Here is a 21,199-nt window from a genome sequence, read left to right on the forward strand (position 1 = left end):
AGCCAACAACTAGGTGTCAAACAAGCCGACTTACAACTTACAAGAACTGAGCGAACAACTAGGTGTCAGTCAACAAGCCAGGTGATCTACATGAGAAAGCCGACTTAGAAGAACTCAGCCAACAACTAGGTGTCAGTCAACAAGCCAGGTGATCTACATGAGAAAGCCGACTTAGAAGAACTCAGCCAACAACTAGGTGTCAGTCAACAAGCCAGGTGATCTACATGAGAAAGCCGACTTAGAAGAACTCAGCCAACAACTAGGTGTCAGTCAACAAGCCAGGTGATCTACATGAGAAAGCCGACTTACAAGAACTCAGCCAACAACTAGGTGTCAGTCAACAAGCCAGGTGATCTACATGAGAAAGCCGACTTAGAAGAACTCAGCCAACAACTAGGTGTCAGTCAACAAGCCAGGTGATCTACATGAGAAAGCCGACTTACAAGAACTCAGCCAACAACTAGGTGTCAGTCAACAAGCCAGGTGATCTACATGAGAAAGCCGACTTAGAAGAACTCAGCCAACAACTAGGTGTCAGTCAACAAGCCAGGTGATCTACATGAGAAAGCCGACTTACAAGAACTCAGCCAACAACTAGGTGTCAGTCAACAAGCCAGGTGATCTACATGAGAAAGCCGACTTAGAAGAACTCAGCCAACAACTAGGTGTCAGTCAACAAGCCAGGTGATCTACATGAGAAAGCCGACTTACAAGAACTCAGCCAACAACTAGGTGTCAGTCAACAAGCCAGGTGATCTACATGAGAAAGCCGACTTACAAGAACTCAGCCAACAACTAGGTGTCAGTCAACAAGCCAGCTGATCTACATGAGAAAGCCGACTTAGAAGAACTCAGCCAACAACTAGGTGTCAGTCAACAAGCCAGGTGATCTACATGAGAAAGCCGACTTACAAGAACTCAGCGAACAACTAGGTGTCAGTCAACAAGCCAGGTGATCTACATGAGAAAGCCGACTTACAAGAACTCAGCCAACAACTAGGTGTCAGTCAACAAGCCAGGTGATCTACATGAGAAAGCGGACTTAGAAGAACTCAGCCAACAACTAGGTGTCAGTCAACAAGCCAGGTGATCTACATGAGAAAGCTGACTTACAAGAACTCAGCCAACAACTAGGTGTCAGTCAACAAGCCAGGTGATCTACATGAGAAAGCCGACTTAGAAGAACTCAGCCAACAACTAGGTGTCAGTCAACAAGCCAGCTGATCTACATGAGAAAGCCGACTTAGAAGAACTCAGCCAACAACTAGGTGTCAGTCAACAAGCCAGGTGATCTACATGAGAAAGCCGACTTACAAGAACTCAGCCAACAACTAGGTGTCAGTCAACAAGCCAGCTGATCTACATGAGAAAGCCGACTTAGAAGAACTCAGCCAACAACTAGGTGTCAGTCAACAAGCCAGGTGATCTACATGAGAAAGCCGACTTAGAAGAACTCAGCCAACAACTAGGTGTCAGTCAACAAGCCAGGTGATCTACACGAGAAAGCCGACTTACAAGAACTCAGCCAACAACTAGGTGTCAGTCAACAAGCCAGGTGATCTACATGAGAAAGCCGACTTACAAGAACTCAGCCAACAACTAGGTGTCAGTCAACAAGCCAGCTGATCTACATGAGAAAGCCGACTTAGAAGAACTCAGCCAACAACTAGGTGTCAGTCAACAAGCCAGGTGATCTACATGAGAAAGCCGACTTAGAAGAACTCAGCCAACAACTAGGTGTCAGTCAACAAGCCAGGTGATCTACATGAGAAAGCCGACTTACAAGAACTCAGCCAACAACTAGGTGTCAGTCAACAAGCCAGGTGATCTACATGAGAAAGCCGACTTACAAGAACTCAGCCAACAACTAGGTGTCAGTCAACAAGCCAGGTGATCTACATGAGAAAGCCGACTTACAAGAACTCAGCGAACAACTAGGTGTCAGTCAACAAGCCAGGTGATCTACATGAGAAAGCTGACTTACAAGAACTCAGCGAACAACTAGGTGTCGGTCAACAAGCCAGGTGATCTACATGAGAAAGCTGACTTACAAGAACTCAGCCAACAACTAGGTGTCAGTCAACAAGCCAGGTGATCTACATGAGAAAGCCGACTTACAAGAACTCAGCGAACAACTAGGTGTCAGTCAACAAGCCAGGTGATCTACATGAGAAAGCCGACTTACAAGAACTCAGCGAACAACTAGGTGTCAGTCAACAAGCCAGGTGATCTACATGAGAAAGCTGACTTACAAGAACTCAGCGAACAACTAGGTGTCGGTCAACAAGCCAGGTGATCTACATGAGAAAGCCGACTTACAAGAACTCAGCGAACAACTAGGTGTCGGTCAACAAGCCAGGTGATCTACATGAGAAAGCTGACTTACAAGAACTCAGCGAACAACTAGGTGTCGGTCAACAAGCCAGGTGATCTACATGAGAAAGCCGACTTACAAGAACTCAGCCAACAACTAGGTGTCAGTCAACAAGCCAGGTGATCTACATGAGAAAGCCGACTTACAAGAACTCAGCGAACAACTACAATCGCGGACATAAGTCGTTCGAACACTTGTGTCAAAGTAGGACTGTTTGAGACCGTATTTCTGATATACTTGACATATTAAAATTTCGCTTTCTTTGACGTGAAGTCTGAACCATTTCCTACTACTACAACCCTCCCCCCTGCCCCACCAATCAATGTTGGATGTTTCTAGGGGTTCATGACCAAAAAAACAACCAACAACATTGATCAGGGGAATGGGGGCATATTTGAGGTACCCATGTTAAAGTGTTCGAACAATTATGACCGGGATTGTATTTGCGATGTCAAAAATATAGCATCTAAATTTGGTTTTTGGCTCATATCTTTAAAACCAAAGTAGGTATTACAACCAAATTTGGCACACATTATCACAATGATATGTGTCATGTTTTCTGAATTGGACAGCATGATATCGATTAAATTAAGGAACGGTCAATGAAAATGTGTCGCACACCATGTAAACCTATGTGAAAACTGTCCTATTTTCAAGGGTGTTTTGCCTGCCAATTTAAAATGATTTAGTAGAATTTAATGATTTTTTCAGATATTATTCCTGAAAGTAAGAACTTTATATACACAATAATATTTTCTATGGGGAATCTTTATATTTTAGGGATCGGTCAATATAAATATTGAATATTATAGGTTTTTGAATGTAAATTAGGTACTTTTTTTATGAGAAAAGACCACATTTTGATATTAAGTGTTAAAAAGAAATCATTTTCATTGCAAATATATTTAAATTGTGTACAATTTAATAAATATTCGATATTAAATGCCAAACTTTGTGCTAAATTGATCACTGATTGAGCCACTGGAAGTGAATTACCGCAGAGGCAAGACTTATCTTCAGTAGATAGCAGGGTTTATCTTCAGTAGATAGCAAACCACTGCACAACCTGTACGTTTTTGGTTCGTGATCAGTAGAGTACAATCATTTCGACCCATATAAACAGAAAGCCAGAGATTCACAGATGGAGGCGACACCCCGAGTAATGTGTTTTTGAATTTATCCTCAATTCAAATATTAAAGTGAAAAACAAAACAATCAACGTGCATTTTCAAGAAATTTGATGTAAATTTGATGTAAATGTCAAAATCCAAAATGTTAATACATCTTATTCAGACAAAGTTACTAAATGACTCATCATTAAAAATGAAAAAAATTGTAAAAAATATATCCATTTACTTTTGATTATTTTATTCAACAGTGTCAAAGCAATTTCATGTGTAAATGAGAGGGGACGATAATGACAATGTTTAAGTTGTCATACAGACCAAAAATCACATCATCATCATCATCATCATCATCATCATCATCATCATCATCATCATCATCATCATCATCATCATCATCATCATCATCATCATCATCATCATCATCATCATCATCATCATCATCATCAATACATACATACATAATTATCATACGTAGGTCTGGGCATACGTAATTATTTATTTATCTATCATTCAAACATACAACAAATCCGTATGCGAGTTAACGCATCATAAAGAATTCCTTCATAAGCACTATATGTAGCAAGTCCTTCATTCAGTCTCGTTCCAAAACTAAGTCTAATCGTGAAATTTAAATATACTGTATGGACTTTGCATTTTAGGATGCGCACATGACGATAAGCCAACGGTATACCACACGCAAATCAATGTATACCATCGATAATCCACTACTGTTAAAGATTTGATCATAGTGATTTCTAATATTCTATGAATATGGTGGTATATCGTTAATTTATGGGTTTATGGTGTACAAATCGACACAATATTTTCACAACAATATGGATTACCGATATGATCATTTCAGAAATTAATTTTTTTAGCGCAATTTGTCAATTTAAATAACATGATCAATGTGACACTTCTCAATGAATAAAACCAAACCAAAACCACTAGCCTTCAATAGCTCAATCGGTTAGAGCGCTCTTGATATGCAATTAACGAGGCGGGTTCGAATCAATCCAAGTATTTTTTTTTCCTATTTATTAATTGTTATAAATATTTCAGGAAAATTTTCTTTCAAATAACTTTGCAGAGCAACTGTTGTCAAACTCTTTTTATTTTTTCAACTAAAATGCTAAATGTCACTATTATGCGCAGTTTATTGTGTCTTCTTAGTATATCAGGCAGATTCTCCTATACTCCGTTTGTTGTGCTATAAGTTAATATGTTGTTTCATGAAGATGATTCATATTTTCCTGTGATTTATCCCTAAATCGCGGACTATACATTGACCATGTTTACTAGTATTCATCCTTATGATCACCAGGACCTACAAGGATATGAATTTGAAAACATCTCCTTGCGCATTTAAACATAGATTTTCTTAGAATGTGAATTTGCATGGTTTTTATGGTCCGGTATACATTTTCATTGACCGTTCCCTTAATTTATAATATTTAATACTGCCCATTTTATAAAACTGAGAACATATTGTTGTGATAAAACGTGCCAAATTTGGTTGTAATAGCTGCTTCCGTTTTAAAGATATGAGCCAAAAACCAATTTTAGATGATTTTTTGGACATCGCCAATACAATCCCGGACATAAGTCGTTCGAACACTTGTGTCAAAGTAGGACTGTTTGAGACCGTATTTCTGATATACTTGACATATTAAAATTTCGCTTTCTTTGACGTGAAGTCTGAACCATTTCCTACTACTACAACCCTCCCCCTGCCCCACCAATCAATGTTGGATGTTTCTAGGGGTTCATGACCAAAAAAACAACCAACAACATTGATCAGGGGGAATGGGGGGCATATTTGAGGTACCCATGTTAAAGTGTTCGAACAATTATGACCGGGATTGTATTTGCGATGTCAAAATATAACATCTAAATTTGGTTTTTGGCTCATATCTTTAAAACCAAAGTAGGTATTACAACCAAATTTGGCACACATTATCACAATGATATGTGTCATGTTTTCTGAATTGGACAGCATGATATCGATTAAATTAAGGGAACGGTCAATGAAAATGTGTCGCACACCATGTAAACCTATGTGAAAACTGTCCTATTTTCAAGGGTGTTTTGCCTGCCAATTTAAAATGATTTAGTAGAATTTAATGATTTTTTCAGATATTATTCCTGAAAGTAAGAACTTTATATACACAATAATATTTTCTATGGGGAATCTTTATATTTTAGGGATCGGTCAATATAAATATTGAATATTATAGGTTTTTTGAATGTAAATTAGGTACTTTTTTTATGACAAAAGACCACATTTTGATATTAAGTGTTAAAAAGAAATCATTTTCATTGCAAATATATTTAAATTGTGTACAATTTAATAAATATTCGATATTAAATGCCAAACTTTGTGCTAAATTGATCACTGATTGAGCCACTGGAAGTGAATTACCGCAGAGGCAAGACTTATCTTCAGTAGATAGCAGGGTTTATCTTCAGTAGATAGCAAACCACTGCACAACCTGTACGTTTTTGGTTCGTGATCAGTAGAGTACAATCATTTCGACCCATATAAACAGAAAGCCAGAGATTCACAGATGGAGGCGACACCCCGAGTAATGTGTTTTGGGAATTTATCCTCAATTCAAATATTAAAGTGAAAAACAAAACAATCAACGTGCATTTTCAAGAAATTTGATGTAAATGTCAAAATCCAAAATATTAATACATCTTATTCAGACAAAGTTACTAAATGACTCATCATTAAAAATGAAAAAAAAAAAGTAAAAAATATCCATTTACTTTTGATTATTTTATTCAACAGTGTCAAAGCAATTTCATGTGTAATGAGAGGGACGATAATGACAATGTTTAAGTTGTCATACAGACCAAAAATCACATCATCATCATCATCATCATCATCATCATCATCATCATCATCATCATCATCATCATCATCATCATCATCATCATCATCATCATCATCATCATCATCATCATCATCATCATCATCAATACATACATACATAATTATCATACGTAGGTCTGGGCATACGTAATTATTTATTTATCTATCATTCAAACATACAACAAATCCGTATGCGAGTTAACGCATCATAAAGAATTCCTTCATAAGCACTATATGTAGCAAGTCCTTCATTCAGTCTCGTTCCAAAACTAAGTCTAATCGTGAAATTTAAATATACTGTATGGACTTTGCATTTTAGGATGCGCACATGACGATAAGCCAACGGTATACCACACGCAAATCAATGTATACCATCGATAATCCACTACTGTTAAAGATTTGATCATAGTGATTTCTAATATTCTATGAATATGGTGGTATATCGTTAATTTATGGGTTTATGGTGTACAAATCGACACAATATTTTCACAACAATATGGATTACCGATATGATCATTTCAGAAATTAATTTTTTAGCGCAATTTGTCAATTTAAATAACATGATCAATGTGACACTTCTCAATGAATAAAACCAAACCAAAACCACTAGCCTTCAATAGCTCAATCGGTTAGAGCGCTCTTGATATGCAATTAACGAGGCGGGTTCGAATCAATCCAAGTATTTTTTTTCCTATTTATTAATTGTTATAAATATTTCAGGAAAATTTTCTTTCAAATAACTTTGCAGAGCAACTGTTGTCAAACTCTTTTTATTTTTTCAACTAAAATGCTAAATGTCACTATTATGCGCAGTTTATTGTGTCTTCTTAGTATATCAGGCAGATTCTCCTATACTCCGTTTGTTGTGCTATAAGTTAATATGTTGTTTCATGAAGATGATTCATATTTTCCTGTGATTTATCCCTAAATCGCGGACTATACATTGACCATGTTTACTAGTATTCATCCTTATGATCACCAGGACCTACAAGGATATGAATTTGAAAACATCTCCTTGCGCATTTAAACATAGATTTTCTTAGAATGTGAATTTGCATGGTTTTTATGGTCCGGTATACATTTTCATTGACCGTTCCTTAATTTATAATATTTAATACTGCCCATTTTATAAAACTGAGAACATATTGTTGTGATAAAACGTGCCAAATTTGGTTGTAATAGCTGCTTCCGTTTTAAAGATATGAGCCAAAAACCAATTTTAGATGATTTTTTGGACATCGCCAATACAATCCCGGACATAAGTCGTTCGAACACTTGTGTCAAAGTAGGACTGTTTGAGACCGTATTTCTGATATACTTGACATATTAAAATTTCGCTTTCTTTGACGTGAAGTCTGAACCATTTCCTACTACTACAACCCCCCCCTGCCCCACCAATCAATGTTGGATGTTTCTAGGGTTCATGACCAAAAAACAACCAACAACATTGATCAGGGGGAATGGGGGGCATATTTGAGGTACCCATGTTAAAGTGTTCGAACAATTATGACCGGGATTGTAGGTGTCAGTCAACAAGCCAGGTGATCTACATGAGAAAGCCGACTTAGAAGAACTCAGCCAACAACTAGGTGTCAGTCAACAAGCCAGGTGATCTACATGAGAAAGCCGACTTAGAAGAACTCAGCCAACAACTAGGTGTCAGTCAACAAGCCAGCTGATCTACATGAGAAAGCCGACTTAGAAGAACTCAGCCAACAACTAGGTGTCAGTCAACAAGCCAGGTGATCTACATGAGAAAGCCGACTTACAAGAACTCAGCCAACAACTAGGTGTCAGTCAACAAGCCAGCTGATCTACATGAGAAAGCCGACTTAGAAGAACTCAGCCAACAACTAGGTGTCAGTCAACAAGCCAGGTGATCTACATGAGAAAGCCGACTTAGAAGAACTCAGCCAACAACTAGGTGTCAGTCAACAAGCCAGGTGATCTACACGAGAAAGCCGACTTACAAGAACTCAGCCAACAACTAGGTGTCAGTCAACAAGCCAGGTGATCTACATGAGAAAGCCGACTTACAAGAACTCAGCCAACAACTAGGTGTCAGTCAACAAGCCAGGTGATCTACATGAGAAAGCCGACTTAGAAGAACTCAGCCAACAACTAGGTGTCAGTCAACAAGCCAGGTGATCTATATGAGAAAGCCGACTTAGAAGAACTCAGCCAACAACTAGGTGTCAGTCAACAAGCCAGGTGATCTACATGAGAAAGCCGACTTACAAGAACTCAGCCAACAACTAGGTGTCAGTCAACAAGCCAGGTGATCTACATGAGAAAGCCGACTTACAAGAACTCAGCCAACAACTAGGTGTCAGTCAACAAGCCAGGTGATCTACATGAGAAAGCCGACTTACAAGAACTCAGCGAACAACTAGGTGTCAGTCAACAAGCCAGGTGATCTACATGAGAAAGCTGACTTACAAGAACTCAGCGAACAACTAGGTGTCGGTCAACAAGCCAGGTGATCTACATGAGAAAGCTGACTTACAAGAACTCAGCCAACAACTAGGTGTCAGTCAACAAGCCAGGTGATCTACATGAGAAAGCCGACTTACAAGAACTCAGCGAACAACTAGGTGTCAGTCAACAAGCCAGGTGATCTACATGAGAAAGCCGACTTACAAGAACTCAGCGAACAACTAGGTGTCAGTCAACAAGCCAGGTGATCTACATGAGAAAGCCGACTTACAAGAACTCAGCGAACAACTAGGTGTCGGTCAACAAGCCAGGTGATCTACATGAGAAAGCCGACTTACAAGAACTCAGCGAACAACTAGGTGTCGGTCAACAAGCCAGGTGATCTACATGAGAAAGCCGACTTACAAGAACTCAGCGAACAACTAGGTGTCAGTCAACAAGCCAGGTGATCTACATGAGAAAGCCGACTTACAAGAACTCAGCGAACAACTAGGTGTCGGTCAACAAGCCAGGTGATCTACATGAGAAAGCTGACTTACAAGAACTCAGCGAACAACTAGGTGTCGGTCAACAAGCCAGGTGATCTACATGAGAAAGCCGACTTACAAGAACTCAGCCAACAACTAGGTGTCAGTCAACAAGCCAGGTGATCTACATGAGAAAGCCGACTTACAAGAACTCAGCGAACAACTAGGTGTCAGTCAACAAGCCAGGTGATCTACATGAGAAAGCCGACTTAGAAGAACTCAGCCAACAACTAGGTGTCAGTCAACAAGCCAGGTGATCTACATGAGAAAGCCGACTTACAAGAACTCAGCCAACAACTAGGTGTCAGTCAACAAGCCAGGTGATCTACATGAGAAAGCCGACTTACAAGAACTCAGCGAACAACTAGGTGTCGGTCAACAAGCCAGGTGATCTACATGAGAAAGCCGACTTACAAGAACTCAGCCAACAACTAGGTGTCAGTCAACAAGCCAGGTGATCTACATGAGAAAGCCGACTTACAAGAACTCAGCCAACAACTAGGTGTCAGTCAACAAGCCAGGTGATCTACACGAGAAAGCCGACTTACAAGAACTCAGCGAACAACTAGGTGTCAGTCAACAAGCCAGGTGATCTACATGAGAAAGCCGACTTACAAGAACTCAGCGAACAACTAGGTGTCAGTCAACAAGCCAGGTGATCTATATGAGAAAGCCGACTTACAAGAACTCAGCCAACAACTAGGTGTCAGTCAACAAGCCAGGTGATCTACATGAGAAAGCCGACTTACAAGAACTCAGCCAACAACTAGGTGTCAGTCAACAAGCCAGGTGATCTACATGAGAAAGCCGACTTACAAGAACTCAGCGAACAACTAGGTGTCAGTCAACAAGCCAGGTGATCTACATGAGAAAGCCGACTTACAAGAACTCAGCCAAGAACTAGGTGTCAGTCAACAAGCCAGGTGATCTACATGAGAAAGCCGACTTACAAGAACTCAGCCAACAACTAGGTGTCAGTCAACAAGCCAGGTGATCTACACGAGAAAGCCGACTTAGGGGTGGTGCAATAATTATGTGTACCCCCCTGGGGGTGAATTATAGGGGGGCAAAGATTTTTGGCAGGCCAAAAGGGGGGGCAAGCATTTTTGGCAGGTCGAAAGGGGGGTCAAGCAATTTTTGGCAGGTCGAAAGGGGGGGCAAGCAATTTTTGGCACAAATATTTTGGGCACCATTTCTATATTACGCCCTAAAAAGGCGTAGGAAAACGTTACAAACACGTTCAAATATGCAAAATTCCCTGCTCGCTGCGCTCGCATTATATGTTAAGACAATTTAAGGTTTTAAATTCGGGTTCCCCAAAATCTTGCATGTGTAAGGGGGGGCAAAGATTTTTTGGCACGTCAAAAGGGGGGGGCAAAGGTTTTTTGGCACGTCGAAAGGGGGGGGCAAAGGGTTTTTGGCACGGCCAAAGGGGGGGGCAAGCGATTTTTGGCAGACCATTTTGAGAATTCACCCCCCCGGGGGTACACATAATTATTGCACCACCCCTAATACAAGAACTCAGCCAACAACTAGGTGTCAGTCAACAAGCCAGGTGATCTACATGAGAAAGCCGACTTACAAGAACTCAGCCAACAACTAGGTGTCAGTCAACAAGCCAGGTGATCTACATGAGAAAGCCGACTTACAAGAACTCAGCCAACAACTAGGTGTCAGTCAACAAGCCAGGTGATCTACATGAGAAAGCCGACTTACAAGAACTCAGCCAACAACTAGGTGTCAGTCAACAAGCCAGGTGATCTACATGAGAAAGCCGACTTACAAGAACTCAGCCAACAACTAGGTGTCAGTCAACAAGCCAGGTGATCTACATGAGAAAGCCGACTTAGAAGAACTCAGCGAACAACTAGGTGTCAGTCAACAAGCCAGGTGATCTACATGAGAAAGCCGACTTACAAGAACTCAGCGAACAACTAGGTGTCAGTCAACAAGCCAGGTGATCTACATGAGAAAGCCGACTTAGAAGAACTCAGCCAACAACTAGGTGTCAGTCAACAAGCCAGGTGATCTACATGAGAAAGCCGACTTACAAGAACTCAGCGAACAACTAGGTGTCGGTCAACAAGCCAGGTGATCTACATGAGAAAGCCGACTTAGAAGAACTCAGCCAACAACTAGGTGTCAGTCAACAAGCCAGGTGATCTACATGAGAAAGCCGACTTACAAGAACTCAGCCAACAACTAGGTGTCAGTCAACAAGCCAGGTGATCTACACGAGAAAGCCGACTTACAAGAACTCAGCCAACAACTAGGTGTCAGTCAACAAGCCAGGTGATCTACATGAGAAAGCCGACTTACAAGAACTCAGCCAACAACTAGGTGTCAGTCAACAAGCCAGGTGATCTACATGAGAAAGCCGACTTACAAGAACTCAGCGAACAACTAGGTGTCAGTCAACAAGCCAGGTGATCTACATGAGAAAGCCGACTTACAAGAACTCAGCCAACAACTAGGTGTCAGTCAACAAGCCAGGTGATCTACATGAGAAAGCCGACTTACAAGAACTCAGCGAACAACTAGGTGTCAGTCAACAAGCCAGGTGATCTATATTTCAATAGTGTGCAACTCACCTATTCTGTCTGTCCAACATCCAGGCTATTTCTAGTCTCGGGCCCAAACTTCATGTGGCTCACGGTTGGTTATGAACGACAGAAACCAGCTGTGAAGGAGGCTACATAGCGATGTTGTTCACTCCAAATTCAATTCCGAAAAAAAACCAACACTAGGCCATGGAATATAATTTAAGTTTGTCACTATATTTAACGGCGGTAAATCAAGTTAGAAACTTCCACTCTGCAGACAAAAGCAATGACTACAATCATCAGAAACAAATCAAATCGAGGATTTGTTTTCACTCGACTGTTAGTCGCATCATCGGCCGGAAGTGACGTGGCACCGACCCACAGAAGTCGAACATTAATACACTTCTGGAACCAATTATTGTATTTCGTCAAATAGTCGCCCCCCCCCTCAAGTAAACGCCCCCACCACTTTTTCAACCAAGATGTTTCAGAAATGCCGATATTTCCATACTATCTTGTGTAGTAAGCTTACCAAGTTGCCCACATGGTCGATAATAGCGTCAGTAATTGGCGAAAATCTGGATTGGAAACCTGGAACCAGAAGTCAGTGTTTCTAGTTCATATTTCGTCATTTTAGCGTGAGTTTTAAGTTTACCTAATGATTTTAATGGGAATTATTGTTCTAAAATTTACCTTGAATAAACCCCCCCCCCCTTGGGAAAATGTAACTCCGCTGGGGGCATTTATTTGACGAAATACGGTATAGCCTATCAGAATAGATGTTAGAAAAATATGCCCAGTATATATGAAGAGCTTATTTCCAAACCGTATTTCCAAACCACTTGTTCACCCCTGTATATCCTCACCAAAAACTGATATATGTCATAATTGGAACCAGCAGCCAATAGCAGCATCTTTTAGCTCGGATTTAAGAACTCATTCGTTGAAATTGTTAAATTGTTGCATGCCCTATTGATTTGTACACTGATTTGTACACAAAGCATGCTCGAACAAAAAAAAATAGCCCATGCTTTCCATTGATTAGCACGTTAAATCTAGCATTGTGCTTTCATTGATTAGAACATTAAAGTGCCTCTTGATTTTGTTCTTTCCTTAGATTTTAAATCACTGTTTCTTTAATTCTCAACCAATTTCAACAAATTAGGTCTTAAATCAGAGCTAAAGAGTACAGGTATTGGCTGCTTGTTGTACAATGTAGTTTTGACATATTTGTTTTTGTTTAGGATATACAGGGGTGAATATAACCTGGTGCCTTAATTATTTTGCGTACTGTATCATTGTCTTCTGGATTCTCACTATTTTTTACTCAAGAAGATACTCATAAACAAGAAAGACAACTCAAAACTCAGGTCATCCTTGGGGTACCGAAGTAGCTCATCAGGGTTGCAGGCAGTGGAGTTATGTACGTGATCCACCAGTGGAGCTCCTGCGCCCCTCCGCAGAACTTCCGGTAGTGGATGTTCTGCGCTCGGGGGCGCAAAGAAGCCACTGTCGGAGTAACTGCGCTCGGAAGCAAAATAATAATATTTTCTTATTAAAATCAAGGTGGATCATTGCTGCGCTCGGGCGCAGAGAATCCACGGTCGGAGTTACTGCGCTCGGAAGCAAAATAACATATTTTCTTACTATAATATCGATGGGTCATTTCTGCGCTCGGACGCAGAGAATCCACTATCGGAGTTGCTGCGCCCGGCGCAGTTCCTTATATGTTATGGTGGATCATTGCTGTGCTCGGGCGCAAAAAAGCCACTGTCTGAGTAACTGCGTTCGGAAGCAAAATAATATATTTTCTTATTAAAATCAAGGTGGATCATTGCTGCGCTCGGGCGCAGAGAATCCACGGTCGGAGTTACTGCGCTCGGAAGCAAAATAACATATTTTCTTACTATAATATCGGTGGATCATTTCTGCGCTCGGACGCAGAGAATCCACTATCGGAGTTGCTACGCCCGGGCGCAGTTCCTTATATGTAAACGTGGATCATTGCTGCGCCGGGCGCAAAGAATCCACTGTCGGAGTAACTGCGCCCGGGCGCAAAATAATATATTTTCTCAGTATTAAAATAAAGGTGGATCATTTCTGCGCTCGGGCGCAGAGAATCGACTATCGGAGTTGCTGCGCTCGGAAGCAAAATAACATATTTTTTTATTTAAATATGGGTGGATCATTTCTGCGCTCGGTCGCAGAAAATCCACGATCGGAGTTACTGCGCTCTGAAGCAAAATAACATATTTTCTTATTATAATATCGGTGGATCATTTCTGCGCTCAAGCGCAGAGAATCCACTATCGGAGTTGCTGCGCCCGGGCGCAGTTCCTTATATGAAGCGGTGGATCATTGCTGCGCTCGGGCGTGGAGAATCCACTGTTGGAGCTTCTGCGCTCGGAAGCAAAATATATTATTTTCTTATTATAATAATAGCGCTACGGAGAAGTTTATTACTATTTAATAGGCCTATAGGCATGCGTATAATAACTATAACTCCGAATGACATTATAATTACAATATTTATTGGTTTGCTTGTTCCAAATATATTGGCGTGTTATATATTTGAGTAATAAAATCTATTATTTTGCTTTCGAGCGCAGTAACTCCGACCGTGGATTCTCTGCGCCCGAGCGCAGCAATGATCTACCGATATTATAATAAGAAAATCTATTATTTTGCTTCCGAGCGCAGTAACTCCGACAGTGGATGTTCTGCGTCCCCGAGCGCAGAGCATCCACTACCGGAGGGGCGCAGGAGCTCCACTGGTGGATCACGTACATATGGGCAGTGGCATAAACTGGGCTGGGGGGCAGCCGGGGGGCAGTTGTCATTGACAGAGAGGTATCATGTGTGACCACATAAAGTCTCAAAAAGCCTGGCAATACATGATTTTGGGAGCCATTTGGATCCCCAAATTGGGAATACCTATAAACATAATGAATGAGTAAAACTTACCTTGCAAAGAGTTCCTGGTGCTATTTTGAATCTTCTGAACTACAAAGGGTACACTATAAAACCCCCTTCCACAATTTTGGAGACAAATTGGCCTTCAAATTACATGACATGCATACGGAAACTGGAATAGCCGTAGAATAATCTTGTGGAGTACCACCAGGGTTATAGCTAGCCCAAGTTGAGTGCCAGGTAATTTTACTATCCAATTAGAGTGCTGGCTTTGGGCACAATCTTTTTAGCGAACATGAGGGATCAGGGAATAGGCTAGGGGTATACCCCCAATTGTTTTTTTTTTTTTTTAAATTTTTTTTAGTGCCGGTCCGTGCCGGTTACCCCCGACCGGCGTGGCTATAACCCTGAGTACCACACATCTCTGTATGCACGGGCAGTATATATCTGTTGCTATCAAGATGCGCTATTCAAAGCATGCTTATAAATGTCTTGTGTTGTCTCAGTCTGAAATGAGACTATATCGATCTGTCACTGAAGGCCCTTTATCCTATGAATTGTCCTTTATCATGTTTATTACAAATCTGTCAGGGGTAAAGTATTTTTATTTTATTTTAACCAAGGTCTTTGATGGAGCTGTGCTGTTTTTGAAGCATGTCCCTGAAAGACACAGGAGCATTCTCATTTTACAGACAGGAAAAGAATTACGGTACCAGTTATGTTCACCCCTGTATATCCTAAAAGACAACTACTGTTAAAGTGGACATTTTCACGCCACATTTATTTTCATGTTCCAAAATGCTACTGCGAAAATAACAAATACTTTTGTGTATAGGTCAATGTAAGGAAATGTCAGACTCGCATAAAAACAAGGGAAACATTTAAAAATTGGCAAAACACAAAAAATTAATTGCGCATAAATTTCATCTTTTACAGTATTTAAAACCATCCAGTAGCCCCGATTTGTTGAGAATCAGGTGAGAATTCAGGAAACGGTGATCGAAAACCCAAAGAAGGAACAAAATCAATTTTCTAATCAATGGGAAGCACACCGGTTGTTTGAGAATGCTTGGAGTACAAATCAATAGGGCATCCAATGGAGCAATCTGCAACTTCTGAATTTGCATCTTCCTTGGGATTTGGGATCACTATGTCTTTTATTCTTGACAGATTTCAATGAATGAGGTCTTACATCCGAGCTAAAACAAACGATGCAGCAATTGACTACTGGTTCTATCTATTATATACAGTCCACAACTCCCCCCTAATACTTTTTAAAATAAGTCCAAAAATATTTTACGCAATGTAAAAAGATACATATAGCCATATTTGTTTTACACATGTGGACCAATTTATTGCGTTCAGTCACAATGGCTAATTGTGTAAGAAAAGAGGCTGTTTTAAAAGTTGCACCCGAGTCCATAGAAGTCTCTTTTTTTACATAATGAACCATTGTGACTGAACGCAATGACGTGTGATGCTATAATTTGGTCCATATGTGTAAAACAAATAAGGCTACCCATAACTTTTTACACGTTTGCATTTCGTCAAATATTTTTTGGATTTATTATAAAAAGTATTTAGGGGGGAACTTGTAAGTTGTGGACCCTATATTAGCCTTTTGTGTAAATTTCTACCATAACCTTATACTAGTAATGTATAAAATGTTTTTACATGTATATCTTGTATATTTTTATATTATGAATATTATGGTATTTGGAAACAGAATTATCAATTTGTATTAAAACTTTTAATAAAATCATGGATTAATTAAGGGATCTAAAATGAGCGTTTATTGCGTTTCGACAGTATTTTTTGTGGGACATGAGAACACCTCAGACCTATCGAATTGCATTCTGAATACGAAGCATGTCTTTCTGATATCAAATAATTTTTCATTTTTTGAAAATCACAATATAATACAAATTTTATGACAAATTATACAAATTTGATATTTTTCAAATTTTTGATATATAACAGTCCTCAAGTAAATTATATAAATCTAATGACATATTCTTAAAGTGTATGTAGCAGGGAGGAAAAGTTGACGGTCAATTGAAAATTTTGACCTTTCATATTGAAGATATGGATTTTTTTCCCAAAAGACCTAATTTGTTTTGGTGTTTTGGGAAAAAAAATCCATATCTTCAATACGAAAGTTCAAAATTTTCAATTGATCGTCGGCTTTTCATCCCACCTACATACACTTTAGGGACCGCTCATTATTAATGTGGGAGGGGGGGGCCGGAGGCAATGTAGGGGGGGTTATGTGATTTTCACTTTGACAAACAGGGGGGTTATGTAATTTTATTTTTCCTGATAGGGGGGGTCATGTGAAATTTAATAGTCAATCATACCATACATAATTGTCTAATGACTTATTCAGTTATTCACACAAAATTGTTCCAATTTTGCACCATATTTCACCATTTTAGCTTCAATAGGGCAAAAAAATTAGTGCGCTTTCACAAGCATTTGTTCCATATACATAGTCAACGGTCAAAATGTGCTGGATTCACTATACTTCAAGAATTTTTTTCTTTTTCCTACCCCATCCCCCAATGTCAAAAAAGAAATCTACGCCACTGCCAGATGCTACACACACAAACAACTCACTCCTCACCACATGACCACCCCACCTGCAAGCACACACCTATACATTTTCTCACCAAAAGTAGGCCTAGCCCTAGATCTATAGGCGTAGATCCCAGGGATGGGTGGGGGCAGTAAATCCCCCAATATTTTGCCAGGGGGGATGGTCCATACAATTATTCCCCTCCAATCAGTGGCGTAACTAGGGGGCAGGGGGGCAACGTGCCCCAGGTGCCAGCCTTAAGGGGGTGCCAAATTGACCAATTCAGCATCGATTCTGTGCCCCTCCAAGCGATGAAAGTCAAAATGTATGCGCGCTTCACACGCATTTTAGCACAAAATCAATTGAAAGAACATTTCAAGACCGATATTCAACTTCTAGTAGGCTAACCATAATTAATAAGTGGTAGGCCTTTGTCCAAAATTTGAGCGCTCAGCAATTAATTGTTTTAAGATTTGGGGATTATCCTTGGTGAGGCGCCACAACCCTAGCTACGCCACTGCCCGCGTCTAAGATATTCTCGGGGGTAGGGGCACCAATTTCTTGCAGTTTCTTGCCCCGGCGCTACCAACCCCTAGTTACGCCACTGCCCCCAATGTTGAGGCCTGTATGCCTATGTAGGTTTCTGACCAAATTAACCTTACATATGGCCATTTTAGTCTAAAATTGCAAATTTTTTTTATGCGCTTTGCATGAATTTATTCCACTTTTGCACCATATTTCATCAGTTTAGCTTCAAAATTGCCACAATTTCCACGCGCTTTGCGCGCATCTGTACAATAGACTTGTCGCCAAAAAGACCTGGATTACTATGATTTTAAGAATTTTTTTCAAACCCCAATGTCAAAATCCCAATCTCTGTGACTGAATCAATAAAGTTTGCTTGAAAGGGGGAGGGAGGGGGGGGTTACGTGAAATTGATTCATCGCAATAAGGGGGTTAGGTATTTTCACCCATAAAGCTCAACATTCCTCCGACCCCCCTCCCGCGTTAATAATGAACGGTCCCTTAAGTATAAATCATCAGATTTATAAAGTTTACTTCAAGTACTGTTAAATATCAAAATATCAATTTTTAATGATTTGCCATAAAATGTGTATTAAATTGCGAATTTCAAAAATCAAAATTATTTGATATCAGAATGACATTCTTCAGATTCAGAATGCAATTCGATATATCTGATGTGCTCTAATGTCCCACAATAAATACTGTCCAAACGTTCATACCCCAGCCCTTAATTTGTTTCATCTTGATGGTTCATTATTTCTGTTTTGTGTGTGAAGGGGTATTTTGTGATTCTAGCATGCTTATTTTAATTTAATAGATGTCCACAAAAAAAGTTATTTCCAAAATTTCAGTTGATTCAGACATCGATGGGTCAAGTTGTAATTTCTGTTTGTTGACAGATAGAAACTAGAGCTACTGTGGCTTTTTTCAAAATGTTTTGAATTTTCTCGAAAAATGGCGCAATTTTGCCGCAATCTAGCCAAAATTTTGAAATTGTCTAAAAAAATTCGTAAAAACGTAGTCAATATGGGTTAAATTTGGCCAAAAATTTAAAATTTTGGTATATCAATGGTCCAAATTTCTTGAAAATTTGGTATATTTATGAGTCCACTTTCAAATTCTCAGTGGCACTTGAGTACCCCCCCCCCCCAGATAGCATCAGATTGGCTTCCTCTGTTTTCCTCCATCAAGGATGCTTTACACCAAGAAATTTTGAATTTGATTCCCAACTTTTGGATCAGGGTCCTTGGCGAGGGTACAACAAACCTCGAGAACATCTCCCCCATCTCCATTTGGATTGTAACAGACAGCCAACCCAGAGGAAGTATGTAATTTAATTGGATAAGCCCTCTGGGTTGGCTGTTCCAGTTTCATCATATACTCCCTCTTGGCTGTTCCGGTTAAATTACATGCATTCCTATGGGTTGGCTGTTAATCCAAACAGACGGGGATGTGTGCAAGCCACTGCAAGGGTTATGGTAACCTGTGCCAAGGTCCACTTTCAAATTCTCAGTGGCACTTGAGTACCCCCCCAGATAGCATCAGATTGGCTTTCTCTGTTTTCCTCCATCAAGGATGCTTTACACCAAGAAATTTAAAATTTGATTCCCAACTTTTGGATCAGGGTCCTTGGCGACAACAAACCTTGAGTACGGTACATCTCCCCCATCTCCATTTGGATTGTAACAGACAGCCAGCCCAGAGGGTGTATGTAATTTAACTGGAACAGCCAGCCCAATGGGTGTATGCAATTTCACTGGAACAGCCAACCCAGCAGAAGTATGTAAAGCCAACCCAGCGGGTGTATGCAATTTATCTGGCACAGTCAACCCCCCTCTGGGTTGGCTGTTTCATCATATACTCCCTCTTGGCTGTTCCAGTTCAATTACATGCATTCCTATCTAACAGGCAAATCAAATTTTAATATTTTAAGCAACTTGGCAAAATGGGCCATCAAATTTTTTTTATTTTATATGAAAAATGCACAATTTTGGCCCCATTTCCCAAAATATTAAAATTTGATCTTCCATTGCCAGTAAGAACAACTAAAGGATTAGGATTAGGTTAAATTTCATTTGGCAAAACAGGAATTTTTAAATTAAAAAAAAAGGTGCTGTATTTTCTGGAATAGGAAATAAATGATTGTTACCTAACAGTTTCCAGTGATTATGTAACTTAATTCTGGTAATTTCAAGAGGATTCAATGCTGGCTTTCCAACTAAACTGAGCTCAAAAAGAAACTTATAATTTTTCACAACTTGTGAATCACAAGGTCATATCTTAAAATAGTGTCAATCAAAATGAACCAAAATTACACACAGACACAGGATTACTTTAATACTCTACTCAAAACACATGTCAGTAACCAAGCAGTTGTCCAACTGACACAACAGCAAAATGCACTGTCATGGGACAACTTCCTGGAAGTTCCTCCACTTTCACAGCCCAACATTTGGCACCCAGCACAAAAAATTTGTGAGAATGCACACAAGATCCTTGCACAGATGATAAAACGGTACTGCTTTCTGCTTTTCATACACTTTTTTCATGAAACAGGGCAGGGCTGTGAATGTGGTCCAGGAAGCTGTTCCATGTCAGCGCATTTTGCTGTTGTGTCAGTTGGATAACTGCTTGGTTACTGACATGTGTTAAGAGTAGAGTATTGAAGTAAACCTGTGTGTAATTTTGGTTCAATTTGATGGACAGGATTTCAAGATATAACCTTGTGAAAAATTATAAGTTTCTTTTTGAGGCCAGTTTATTTTAATACAGCCTGTAGTCGACGTCCTGTCAGTTTCGAGTCAAGTCACAAAACTCAATATTGATGTACAATATTCTATTTCATCACTTGAATATAAACTCATCACCTAGTTATTTTCCGTTCTAAATTTGGATACCATAATTTGGGGTGAGCCAGATATATTGGGAGATACCACTGACTTGGGTGGGGGGGGGGAAGCTGCGTTGATACTTGCGGTAGATGATGACATGGGGGTACACAAAAATACATTTGGCTAAAAGGGCCAAAAATGGGTTGAAATTAAAAGTGTGGAAATTTGGACCAAGACCTTAATTCAGGTGATTTTAATTTTACACTGTGTACCCCATGATGTCAACTATCTGGTAAAAGTGCAGCTTTGCACCCCCAAATTTGACAGGGTCTATGTCGCCCAATAAACAATTTCTGCTCATTTGGTACCCGTTTATCTGAATATGCAAAGCATAATTGGGTTACTTTCTTTTTAACACTATCAGTTTCACCCGAATTATGACCAGCTACCACAAGTTTCAAGTTGGTAGT

General features: G+C 39.9%; 1 protein-coding gene across 1 annotated transcript in view; it reads left to right on the forward strand.

Annotated features, from left to right (window-relative positions):
• LOC140138344 (F-box/LRR-repeat protein 6-like) overlaps nt 1–12,711 on the forward strand; it is a 60,139-nt gene extending 47,428 nt beyond the window's left edge. The window contains exon 14 of the mRNA XM_072160250.1: nt 11,884–12,711. Coding sequence (XP_072016351.1) covers nt 11,884–11,906 — 23 coding nt within the window. The 3' untranslated portion in view covers nt 11,907–12,711. The remainder of the gene's footprint in view (nt 1–11,883) is intronic.
• Nucleotides 12,712–21,199: the final 8,488 nt, after the last annotated feature.

This window comes from Amphiura filiformis, chromosome 17 (assembly GCF_039555335.1).
Source record: "Amphiura filiformis chromosome 17, Afil_fr2py, whole genome shotgun sequence".
In the NCBI taxonomy this organism is placed as follows: domain Eukaryota; kingdom Metazoa; phylum Echinodermata; class Ophiuroidea; order Amphilepidida; family Amphiuridae; genus Amphiura; species Amphiura filiformis.